The sequence below is a fragment of the Rhagoletis pomonella genome, unplaced genomic scaffold, assembly GCF_013731165.1.
Source record: "Rhagoletis pomonella isolate Grant_MI unplaced genomic scaffold, Rhpom_1.0 Rhpom_scaffold_00659, whole genome shotgun sequence".
Taxonomy (NCBI): domain Eukaryota; kingdom Metazoa; phylum Arthropoda; class Insecta; order Diptera; family Tephritidae; genus Rhagoletis; species Rhagoletis pomonella.
Genome location: NW_023459213.1, coordinates 56381 through 68610, shown reverse-complemented (window position 1 = coordinate 68610; position 12230 = coordinate 56381). Strand labels below are relative to the sequence as shown.

The 12230-nt window shown below is 33.5% G+C and overlaps 1 protein-coding gene across 3 annotated transcripts; it reads left to right on the top strand.

Annotated features, from left to right (window-relative positions):
* Positions 1-211: 211 nt before the first annotated feature.
* LOC118751358 (uncharacterized serine-rich protein C215.13-like) lies at positions 212-12029 on the top strand. Of its 3 annotated transcripts, none has more exons than XM_036486166.1 (6): positions 212-357; positions 448-555; positions 7302-7384; positions 10362-10504; positions 11361-11738; positions 11820-12029. In XM_036486166.1, exons 2-6 carry the CDS (start codon positions 486-488, stop codon positions 11938-11940), a joined length of 795 nt encoding a protein of 264 aa, XP_036342059.1. In that variant the 5' UTR covers positions 212-357; positions 448-485; the 3' UTR covers positions 11941-12029. The 3 variants fall into 3 exon arrangements, with proteins under 3 accessions (XP_036342059.1, XP_036342058.1, XP_036342057.1); XM_036486165.1 differs by having other exon boundaries at positions 215-326; XM_036486164.1 differs by having other exon boundaries at positions 216-360.
* The last annotated feature ends 201 nt before the right edge of the window (positions 12030-12230 follow it).

Genomic DNA, 12230 nt, shown 5'->3' with positions numbered 1-12230 from the left:
GAACTTCATTTCTTCACTCACACTATACTCATTCTAAATAAATAAAACTAAACAGGGCTGACCGCTCATTACTTGAGCCCACTCTCAGATTGTGTACTATTTGTATTTATGTGCTTTTGAATGTCAGTTCTTATGTGTCATGTTCGAAAATCTTGCGAATCGTTCGCCCCATTGGCGCACTTCATTTCGACTCAAACGAATTGATGCGCAATCTAATCCCATCAATACGAATCGCATATAAAAACTCAACGTTCGCGGTTTTGACAGCTTAGTCGTTGTTCTGTCGTTTGCGTCTTCACATTTGTGTGTGCTGTGATAATTAACAAGTTCGTTACTCAAGTCTTTCGTTTGCCAAAAGTTGTACGCTAATATTTGACTGAAATAATAAAAATTAATTATCATCATTGTCAATGTATAGCTAATGAACATTTTCGTTTATTTTTGTAGATTTATAATAATTTAAGTGGGGAAAAAAAACCGAAAATATGAAATTCTTTGTTGAATGTGTAATTGTTGTTGCAGCGGCTGTGTTTGCCACCGCATCAGCTGAAGCCGGTGAGTAATTTCTTCAGCATCATTAACAGTTAGTGGAAAATCTTTATTCAGAATATATTTGCATAGTGCGTGCATATTGTGTGTGTATGTATTTCTTAGCGTGTTTGTGTTTCCGCTTATGAATACAAAAAAAAAAAAAAAAAAATCGTTAAACAATTGTTGGAGTAAAGCTCAACGCCAAGCTATGAAACATCTGCAAAATGAAAATAAATTGTTTATTAATATTTCAGTTGAAGCGTGTTTTAAGCATACCGCAGATTTATTACATCATCATCAGTTTTGGGATTCACCAGAGCTGAACGTGCTTTTTAAGCCTTTAGCTTACTGAAGTTTTCACAAAGGCGTTACCATAATTGAAATTTATTAGTAATTATTGATCAGTCATTGTTCTGCAGATTGTTTGGCTTTGGTTTTTTCCATTGACAGGTTGAAATTTCATAATTAAAAAATATATATGTACATACATATGTGTGTATTATTAAAATTTAGAAATTGCGAATATACAGCCTGTGTCACTTTATAAGCGCACCTTTTATTTACAAGGCTTAATATTTTTGTTTTTTTCCTTAATTTTAGTTATTTTTTTAATAAAATATTTTTTTATTTTTGAACAAAACCATATTAACCCATATTTCAAACTTTATGCAATATTAAAGAAATCAACAAACTTTCGCTGAGATTTGAAAGTTTTTAATTAGATTTCTTAGAAAGATTTTTAGTATGCAGTTTTGTAGTCTATTACTTTTAGTACATACAAATATAAGTTTGAGGCAGCTAGGACTTAGCGTTGATTTTTGTGTTGCACAAAGTTTGGATTTATAAGGTTTTTGTTAAAAATTAAACAACATATGGATATCTTAATAAAAAATAGCTAAAACTAAATAACAAACAAATATGCAATTTGTTAAAACTTGAAAATAATTAGTGCGCTTATAATTTTGACACGGGCTTTATGCACATAAATACATTTATACATACATACATCTGTGTGGGAAAAAAAAATTGTAATTAATAATATTTAAATATAGGTAAAATATAGAATTTTTGCAGAAATTTTATTACTAAAAGTTAAATGAAGTTCATATTTAAAAATATACGAATGTATAGATGAGCGTAGTATACATTATTAGGTACCCAGTCGGAAAAATTAGGAAAACGAGACGCCCTTTAGGAGTTCTACAAGTTCCCTAAGAAGGTTAAAATTTATGTATGAAATTATGCGTTTTTTCGCAAAAAAGGCAAAAAAGCGGAATCCATACCAAAAGTAGGTATTTTGGAAATGCTAATTTTTCTAGAAAAATCAAATAAAGGGAAACCACTTTAATAAATTGAAAAATTTTCAATTTGTTGATTTTCCGTTTTCTCAAGCAGCTTTTAAAATTTCTCTGCCCTTTAAACACAAACTTTATTCTAAAAAAAAGTGCTAAACTCTTCTTATCTCTTAGACTGCATACCACCAGATTCATTTAAGAAAAAATTACTTTAATTTTGGAATTTTGGTTTCACCAATCAAGTTTAACTTGTTTTTAATTTTGATTTAAGTTACCTATGCTCTTCACTTAAATAAAAATTAAATCAGCATAATCATACTTAGAGATGTCACACGTGTAATCAGCTGATCAATATAATAATAATAATAATAGATTGGCGCTTACACATATGTTAGTGTTTGGCCGAGCTTCTCCTCCGATTTGTGGCGTGCGCCTTGATGTTGTCACACAGAGCGGAGGGACCTACAGTTTTACCCCGGCTCCGAACGGAGATAGTATTTTTATGAGAAGCTGTTTTTCATGGCAGAAATACACTCGGAGGTTTGCCATTGCCTGCCGAGGGACGACCGCTGTTAAGAAAAAACCTTTTTCTATATTTTTATTCGATGTTGCTTTGACCAGGGTTTGAACCTTGGCGTTGCGGAGTGGTAGCGCGCACTGCTTACCACTACACCACAGCGGCCGACCAATATAAACACACCATAATATTGTGTATCAGCTGTTTACTGTATACCAGCTCTGCTTTTTCTATCACTTTTAGCACGGTTAAGAGCTTATTGAAACTGAAAAAATTTAATTGGGAATTAAATAAAACATTGGATTAAAATTTATCTCCACTTAAATGAGTTTGGTGAAACGCAGCCTTAGCAGAAAAAAGTATGAGCTAAGCTACAAAAAAGCTCAGTCTTGCTACACGCATGGTCGGTTTTTCATTTCAAAAAATTTAAAATCTCCTGTACCGCTAAAAAAAGTTTCTAACTTCAAAAAATAAAATTAATTTGTTACTTTTAGAATAGGTGGCAACCTTAATAAAGAATATTTTCAAACTAAAGTTTTCCTTAAAAGTCAGTCTTTTGACACTCATATTTTAATATTTCGCTTAACTTGTGTATAAATTCGACTTTTAAAACAGGTGGCAGCCCTCATTAAAATTAGTTTAAAACTAAAATCTTTTTACATCTCATTCGTCTGACACTGATACATATTTAAGTTAACTGATGAATTTAATTGAGCTTCATTTTTTAAACAGCTGACAACTCTCCTAAATACCGCTCAGTTATACATATTTTTTTAAAGCCATTTAGCTTGTTTCCAATACTTTTAGTAATCCACTTAACTTTGCAATTGGTGGCAAATAACTATTCAAGAGGTGACAATCCTCTTGAAACATCTAAAATTTCTAAAGCTTCAAACTAAAGATTTATTAACAATCTTTCGTTTAACACCCATATCTTAGTATATCAAAGAACTTGTGTATAAGTTAACTAAATTGACTTTAAAAAGAGGTGGCAACCCTGTTAAAAATATATACACTACCTTCATAGACCTATGTCGTCTGGCACTCATTATGATACATACTTCAATCACCTAATTGCCTTTATTCCAATTGAATTAAATTTTTTAAACAGGTGGCAACCCTCCTATACTTAATATAATATAAAATAATTTGAAAAGGTGGATTGGTAAAGTTTTTCGATTCGGTGCTACTTGTTTGGTTAGTAGAGTAGATCCTTCCCTTACATAGATCAACACAGGCTCCACATTAGGGAGTGGCCCTCAAGAGTATTTAGATATTTAAGTGCTCCAAAGTTTAACGTTTTTTTTTTTTTTGCATAAATAGCCTGAATAGCCTCATAATAACCTGAATGGCCTCCAACGATGCCAAGTCGGATGATATCGGTGTCCAAATGACATACCCTTCACGGGAATTGTGCGCCTGACAATCCTCTGCTGCAATGAAGCGTATCCATGACACTGTGAATGATCAGATGCCTTCAGCTGTTTTGTGTCATGAGCCTCATGCTTCATACCATTATATGCCATAAGCAGTACCAACTTAATAAAACAACAGCGCAATCAATGAATTTATTTCTTCGGCCGCACTTAAATTTGTGATCTTCGTCAAGATTCCCTGAGATGCTTTCTGTGAGATTTTAACTTCATGATATCTGATAGCGACCCATTTTCGTCGGATATATGTACATTAGGGTGGTCCTCAAAGGTAGGAAGCAAATTTTTATATCAGATTTCCTAAGCCTCAACCTCTACGTCAAAGCTACTATAGTCGAAATAATCACATATAAATTTTGGCCCCCATTAGAGTCGGTTAAAACCTGTCGCCCAGGGATACAAGTTCAGATTACCCTGTCAAGAATCCTTCGACTATAGTAGTATTGATTTTGGATAATATATGAAAAGAAAAAAATTGATTTTTATTTGCTTAGCCTCTATAGAGGAGACTGAACTTTGCCCCCCTGTGCGGCACCCCATAACGGGTTCCAATCGGGACCAAAATTTATACGTGGTATAACCGATTGAGGGGGTGAGACTGAAAAAATTTTTCATTTGGGTTTAAGGACCACCCTAATGTGCATATGTATAGTTCTGCACATAAAATACATTTCGAAATTTTTTGTTGAATATGGTAACTTTTTCGGGTGATTTTGGAATCAAAAATCTATAGTTCTCCGAGTTTCTAAGTGAAGTTGGTTTTTTGGGATATACAATATAAATACAGATGATATATAATTTTCAAGTCAAGCCAAGTCTAAGTCTTGCATAACTGAGCTTTAATAATTCTGAAAAAATTGAGTTTTTATGAAATTTTTTTGGAATTTGCTAAATTTTCCTGATTTGGGCACATTGACTTATATGGCTTGTGTTATAGAATTTACTATATTATTTTTTTTTAAACTGAAGAAACGTATCACGGAAAACATTGTGAAAATTGTCAAAAATGAAAGTGCGCTATTTACGCGAGCGCCACTGTAATATGTATAATCAAAAATCTGGGAAGTCAGAGATTCGTTTTCTGCGATATGTGCCTGGTATAAAAGGTTAAGTCGCACCAGAACCTAGCTAGGGCCTATTTACTTGTTTTTCAGAGTTGATTGCTCACTGCCAATGACACTCGTATAAGGGAGCTGCAAGAATGCAACCTGTGAAGTACATATATGTATTGTATAAAGAACGTGTAAAAAACCAAAGAAGCAGTCCAAGCTATTTTTACTCTTCTAAGACACAGAGTATTAGTTTATAATTTATTTTACTAATGCTATCGGTTTGACTCTGTGTTGGCAATCTCAGATGAAATCTGGAACAAGCCAAAAAATTGTTAACAGATGCTTTGAATTAAAAAAAAAAATAAAAATACTTAAATAAATTGCTATGCTTCCAATTGCATAGGAGGAAAAAAAAGACCGACCCTAGCGGAAAAGTATGCAAACAGATTTTATAGTAAATAAATAGTTAGCTTTAATCGTCGGCATAGAACTTAGAAGCATAACTAATAATTACACCTAGCCATAAATATCTGAACCTGTCTACACCATTGCCATTATTATTAATAATAGAAATTATACTATTTATAAGTAAGATGTGCTGCGACGTAAATATGTACAATAAATATTGATGCTAGACCAACTGCTCGCTGGCGTAGAACTTATCTGCAGTGCCCGGGCTGATTGATTAAACTTACCTAATCAGTTACATTAGCAAAGGGAAAACTTGATTTTCCCATGATTACTCAAAAACATTTCTAACGATTCCAAGTAAAAAGATGCTTTTAAAATACTTGAAAGAGTAAATGCTTTCCTAGAGCAACATTTCCAAAGAATTGAACGCTTTCAGATTAAGCTCGTGCAAAAGTTCATTGCTTAGCTATTAAAATATATAAAAAGTACAAAAAAAAAAAAACACTACTTGAAGCGTAAGTACACACAAGCGTACAAACTGGTATTCTATGACTACTCAAATTGAGAATCTTAACTTGCACTCGCGAACGAAGTACAAGGTAATAAAAAAGAAAAAATTCACAAAAATATGTAGATATGTATACGCAGATTTTAAATACCTGATGTTTTTTCGTGTAATTCAAGCAGGAAAAAAAAAAACGAAAGAAGAAAAATACGAGAGCTTAGAAAGTTGGCTGCGAAAGAGATTTTGGCGATGGGCTACTTTCGCCACTTGAACGTCCATAAGTACCCAGTTCATTAGATATAAAATAAGGAGAGTATGTATTTTTTTTTGGAACTCAAATATGTAGAGCTCCTCTTTTAAAATAGAATTTGCTGGTTATTGCTGGTTTGTGAATTAAAGAAACGATATATACATATGTGTGTTTGTACAGTGGAGTTTCGCTCACGCGTAGAACAATAAGTGGAAAATCGTCACAACCCAAAATGAACTTCAGTATTTTGCGATAACTCATTCAAAATATAATTTCGCTCGTATTTTTTCGGCCGATCAGCTTCGTTAATTTTTTAAAGTCGTTCATTACTTCTAATTGTGTTTTTTTCCTAATAAGCTTGCACTTCGAGTTATAGAGCTTTCACTGTATTCCGATATTTTGCTGAATAAATTAACAAAAACAAAAAAAACAGTAAAGAAACGAAATCAAATCACAAAAATATTGTAATAAAGCCAAAGCAGCTTAGCAAGAAAAAAAATACGTAACAAAGAAATCAGCTTACACTTCTACATACGTACATACATACATGCAATCAAACAAACAAAAAAACCTAAACGAACATGCGCGTGTAAATTTGAATCTATTCAGACTTTATATACCCTGCGAAAGCCGTTCAGCCAGTGGAGGCTACATCAACAATAAACAAACAAAAAATATCTAAAAATAATAAATATACATTACAATATCGAATGTCATTGGGAGTCATTAAAATCTGTCGTTCATAACAGATTATGGCATAATTTTAATTTTCATAAAGTTTTTGCTTGCATTTGGAATCAAATTTTAAAATGTTTCTTTTTAAACGACTTCAAAAAAAAAGGAGGAAGGTTATCAATTCAACGGAGTCTTTTTCGATTCACAATATATCTTATAATAAAATAACGGTTACCAAATTTTTAGGGCATTTGTAACTGCACCAAAATGTTGCCAAATGCACAGAAAATATATAAATAACTCTTATTATGACCTTTGAAATGCCTATAGCCATTTTAACTTGTATGTTACATTGAGCAACTTTACGATTTTAAGCAAGGGGAATTCATATAAGGTGGCAGCGGTAGTGCAAAACCCAAAACTGACATGTATTTTGTTTTTGCTTTCGGTACACAAACGTCATCAAGGAAGAAAATTCCAACGCTCTTACTTTCAGTTCTGATACTTTTTCGATAACTTTTTTCGAAAAGGATCATAGAGAAATTAACGGCGCTCCAAAATTTTTATATAAATAAGTTGTGTAGTCAGTGGTGTTTTTTGCTTAAAAATTACTTGTTTTCTTATATTTACAGATGCTGGTTATTTCATTCCGAAAGCTTTCTACACACTCGATGCTGAGGGTCATAAGACACAATCACATCCCGTTAGCCCACACGTAAGTACAGCGAATTGAGTGTATCTATTAGGGGTAGTCAGTTATCATATATTTTGGGTTTTGTGTGTAATGAATTGTGAGTTCGCAAGTGAATTGATTATTTCAGGAATCCGAAAGCGCCGAAATATACAAAAAGGACTAAACAAATGAGAGTATGGCTGACTTCCAAAACGCATAAAACAATGCGCTCAAAGTTTTACATGTATTTTTATATGGGAAAAATAAAGTTGTTCGTTGCAATGGTATAGAGTTTTTTAAAATCAAGATTTTTCGATCGGAAAACTCTGGTTCTCTTCAGGAGACTTTCGGTAATAATAAAGAATTGTTTATTTAACCATTTTTTAATACTTACCATTGCATTTTTCGGGGTTTTTGTGGTTTTTTGGCGGACCTATAAATTATAGTTGCGATGAACAAATGGTTTTATAAACCATCGGGTATTATTATTGTTATTTCCTGCAGATAAATAGAGTTTTCTGGTAGAAAAATATTGATTTTGAACTATTCTATACCATTTCTACGAAAAGTTGTTTTTTCCCCATATAAAATACATAGCAAATTTTGGGCGCTATGATCCACCTCTAAATATTTTTTGATTTCAAAATAAAAAAGGGGTATATTTTTTTCGGTATAGAAAAATTCTAAGGGGGTGAGAGCATAAAAATTCCGACTTTACTTTTTCACATGCATTTTTGAACCACCTCAATGAACATATTAGTATAAAAGCGTGAATGTATTGCTATATTGTCTTGTATAAACCCAAAGTAAGAATGTCAGGGGCAAAAATATGTCGATGTATTTCTTAGATTCGATGGGTTGAAATGTACATTGATATTTTTCAACACATCGGATTTGCATAAAATTTTTATATATTATTTCACAACAATTTGATGAGTTAAAGCTAGAGCTCTTTTTAAAAATCGACCATACGGCTATTCAATTAGTCGATTAGTCGATTAGCAAATTTTTTTACGGTTGCTAGTCAAATAGCAGTCTGAATTACCAACAAATGAGGTAATTCGCTCTCAAAATTTTATATGGCGAATTACGTAATTCGAAGGGTAATTGGAGTACGAATTACGAATGAGAAAGGGAACTACACAATTGGGGTGTCGTGGGACAGCCGTATTAGCTATTCGACTAATCGATTAGTCGACTAACAAGACTAAAAAATTTATACTTCGATGCGTCGACTATTTTCATAGCAAAACATCGATATTTTGGAATAATTATTTGCGTGTTTACCGCAGAAACTCGTTAAGTTAATAATTCAGAATTAAATTCAAATTAACATTTACAAAAGTACTCAATATTATAGTTATTTTCAATACAGACATCTTCAAACACCCAAAACAACTGCTTTTCTAATAGGGATTTTTTAACTTTTCCCTAAACCGCGTAATTGACGAGTTTCGGAAATAGTGTACCAAGTGCAGTAGGATGGACCAATTGCAGTTACCAGTCTGTTTTTAATTCTAAGGGCCAAATTTACTGGCCCTAAGTTGATTTCTACAAATTTTCACGAATTTACTTCAATATGTTGGTGTTGTTGGTATGTTGGACAATATTTTTGTATGGAAAAAAACAAAAATATATATAAAATCAACGCGATGAAAGGGAAATTAGAAAATTTTTAATAAACTTTTTAAGGTTGGGACAAGTAGTAGCCTAGTCGAGTATGTAGATTAAAACAGCATTCTCAGAATTTTTAATTGACCCTCAAAATCTTAGGTCATCTAATGATGAAAACCTAATATTCGGTAGGCTGGAGCTTACACTTGGCCTTAACTTCATATGTACACGTATACCTATGGTCAAAATAATATCAGCTTAAAGTTCATTATTCTTTTATAAAAGTATAGCTCGATATATAACAACAAGCATATAAATCCAAATTTCAAACTTTGTACGAAAATTAGAAAAAATCTAAAAATTTCTAGAAAATAGCATCAAAGATTCAAACTTTTTAATCCAAGATAAAAAATCCGAGATTTTGAAATTTTGTAATTAACTGGCATCGTTAAGAATTTTCTTCTATATACAAAAATTAACAAGCATTCTTTACAAGACGAAATTACAACTCACGGAGTTGCTATCAAACAAAAAAATGTTTGCAATTTTGCTATACGGGTTGCATTTTTAGACCAAGTTGGGTATTACAAATACTGGACTTTCATTTTGAACCGATCCAAACCATTTTTTGTAGTGAGTTTCGGTTCGGTTTTGGCAATTCAAAATAAAAATGGTTCGGTTCGAAGCCAGAGAAAAGCGGCGGTTCGGTTCAAAACCGGTTTGCAGCCCTGCTACAAACAAGCTAAATTTAAAAATATTTTGTTATACACAATTTTAAAGGTACATATATACATAAATCTCATTTTCACAACATGTTTGAATTTTAAAATTGGATCAAAAATGAAAGCTCTTAATAGATAAATGCACCAAGTTTTTTTTTTTTTTCTTAATACATAACATAAAAATGGAGGGTTCAGGAACTATAATAAATCTATTTTCATGTTGTACTCGACCCTGCCTACAACCTACACTAACTTGGTTTCGGGTATATTTCGTGATTTTTTTTTTTGTAGCACCGTGCCATTTCCCTATATATCGAGAAGTTATGCACATAAAATTCTCTGCTATGACTCGTTTTCTTTGATAAATATGTGTCTATATATATCATCACGTCACTACAAACGAATAAAGGCGCGCTAGTGTTTTGACGGCGAAAAAAGGCGCAGAAATAGATTTTGCGAAAAAGATGCTTATGAAAAACTTCGGCGAAGTATGTTAAGAGTCTAGGCGCTGAAGTTTTTTATTCGAGGTTTTTCGTCGTCAACTTTTGAGCTCGCGCCTTTATTCGTGTCTAGTGACGAAATACTTTCTTTTAAGAAATAGTCAGCTTTTAAAGTGAAATTTTTTATATTTTCTTAGCTACTTACATATTGCGTTAGCTAAATTTATACTTTTATCCCCACAGACTGCTAAATACCTGCATCGCTTACGTCGTCAAGTTTTCAGTTCGTCCTCATCTTCATCCTCTTCTGCATCGTCCAGCAATGGCGGGCCGGTCTACTTCAGTACTCATAATACAGTATCGCATACACCAGCTGGAACCACAAGGTAAGTGTTAACGGGTTATTTGGAGTTTTAACTAGTTATTTTAAGTATTTAAAGAATTTCATATTCTTCGAATGTGTATTTATCATTTTTTGGTTATATAAAAATTGCCTATGGGGATTTTTATTTGAAGTAGAATTTTGGTTTATTTAGGAACTATGAAAGAGAGACTTGTTGAACTCGTAAAATATTTAAAAAAAAAGTTCAAGTCATTGCTAATGGCTTTTACTAAGAATTCTACAACAAAACTTTATTAATGACTATCCGCCCTAAGTTAGACAGGCACACTAAGCATTTCCTGAAGGAGCATCTAGCCGTAACCAAGGATGTGCAATCACCGAGTAGTTTTTCACCTCGACCGGGTTGTATCTCTAAAAGCCAGCACTCTTTTTTTTTGGTTTAAAGATCCAATTTCTTTAGTCAGTTTTAAAAAGTGTCGATTTTATATTTCTTGCGACTAAGCTTATGTGTGTAAGTGTTCGGCCGAGCTTCTCCTACGATTCGGGGCTGCGCTTTGTTGTTGTAATACAAAGGGGAGGGACCTACAGTTTTACGCCGACTCCGAACGGCGATTGTATTTTTATGAGAAGCTGTTTTTCATGGCAGAAATACACTCGGAGGTTTGCCATTGCCTGCCGAGGGACGAGCGCTGTTAAGAAAAATTCTTTTTTCAAAATTTTTTTTTTGCGATGTTACTTTGACTAGAGCTTGAACCCAGGCCCCGTGGAGTGTATGGAGTATTAAAAATAAATTATCACCACACCAAAAATCGTCAGATGATCAAAATTGTATCGAATTTGTATTGAATCGAATTTTATATTTAATGAACTAATTTATTACCATTTTAATTTTTCCGCAGCTTTTCTCAACGCTTTGGGGATGATGGCTCCTCATATGATTCGGCCCTCAGTTCATCCGGCGTGGGTGGTGGCGCGCACAGCTCATCCGGTGTGGGTGTTGGTTTGAGTGCGGGAACTAGCGCTGGATATGATAACAGTTATGGTAGCAACTATGCTGGCGTTCACTTTCCCACCGGCAGTAATAGCTACGGCGCCAACAATGCTGGTTTTGCTGCAACAACAGGTGGTGGGAACTACAATACCGGCTATAATTCCATACCAGTGGCCAGCAGATTTGGCTCATCGGCTTCGTCAAGTTCATCGGTCTCATCCAATGGCGGCCCGGTTTATTTCAAAACGGAGCAGTCAGTGTCACATACGCCAGCCGCTAATGTTAAGTAAGTATCTATTTTTTATGAAAAAGATTTGTGTAGTGTGTCGTAAAAAAGATAAGCCTAATTGAAATTAATTTCTCTTAGTAAATTTAGCAGCCGCTTTGGAGACGAAGACACACCACAAACAGTCAGCAAAACCGTCTCAACTAGCGGTTATATAGATGAGAAAGGCGTTCACGCTAAAACCACCACCACGAAAAATTAGTTTATTTAAATTCCTAATTGAGCATTTCGCCTTTTATATGTATTTGTAGTAGAGTTTTTTCGCAATAAATATATGGTATTTATTTTCAAACATTTGATTGTGAGTTTTATTTTCATAAGCGTGTTTAAACCTATTCGCTTTGCTTCCATATTTAATTCGAGAAGGCAGAACAGACATAGCCCTTGTTTTTACCGTACTGTCGATGTCGTCGGCATACGCCAGCAATTGCACGCTCTTATAAAGTATTATGCCTGAGCGGTTCAGTTCAGCGGCTGTTATCATCTTCTTCA

Coding starts and splice junctions, on each gene's coding strand:
- LOC118751358 (XM_036486166.1), top strand. CDS start 486: ATGAAATTCTTTGTTGAATGTGTAATTGTTGTTGCAGCGGCTGTGTTT. Junction 556..7,301: donor CACCGCATCAGCTGAAGCCG/GTGAGTAATTTC, acceptor TTATATTTACAG/ATGCTGGTTATTTCATTCCG. Junction 11,739..11,819: donor ACGCCAGCCGCTAATGTTAA/GTAAGTATCTAT, acceptor AATTTCTCTTAG/TAAATTTAGCAGCCGCTTTG.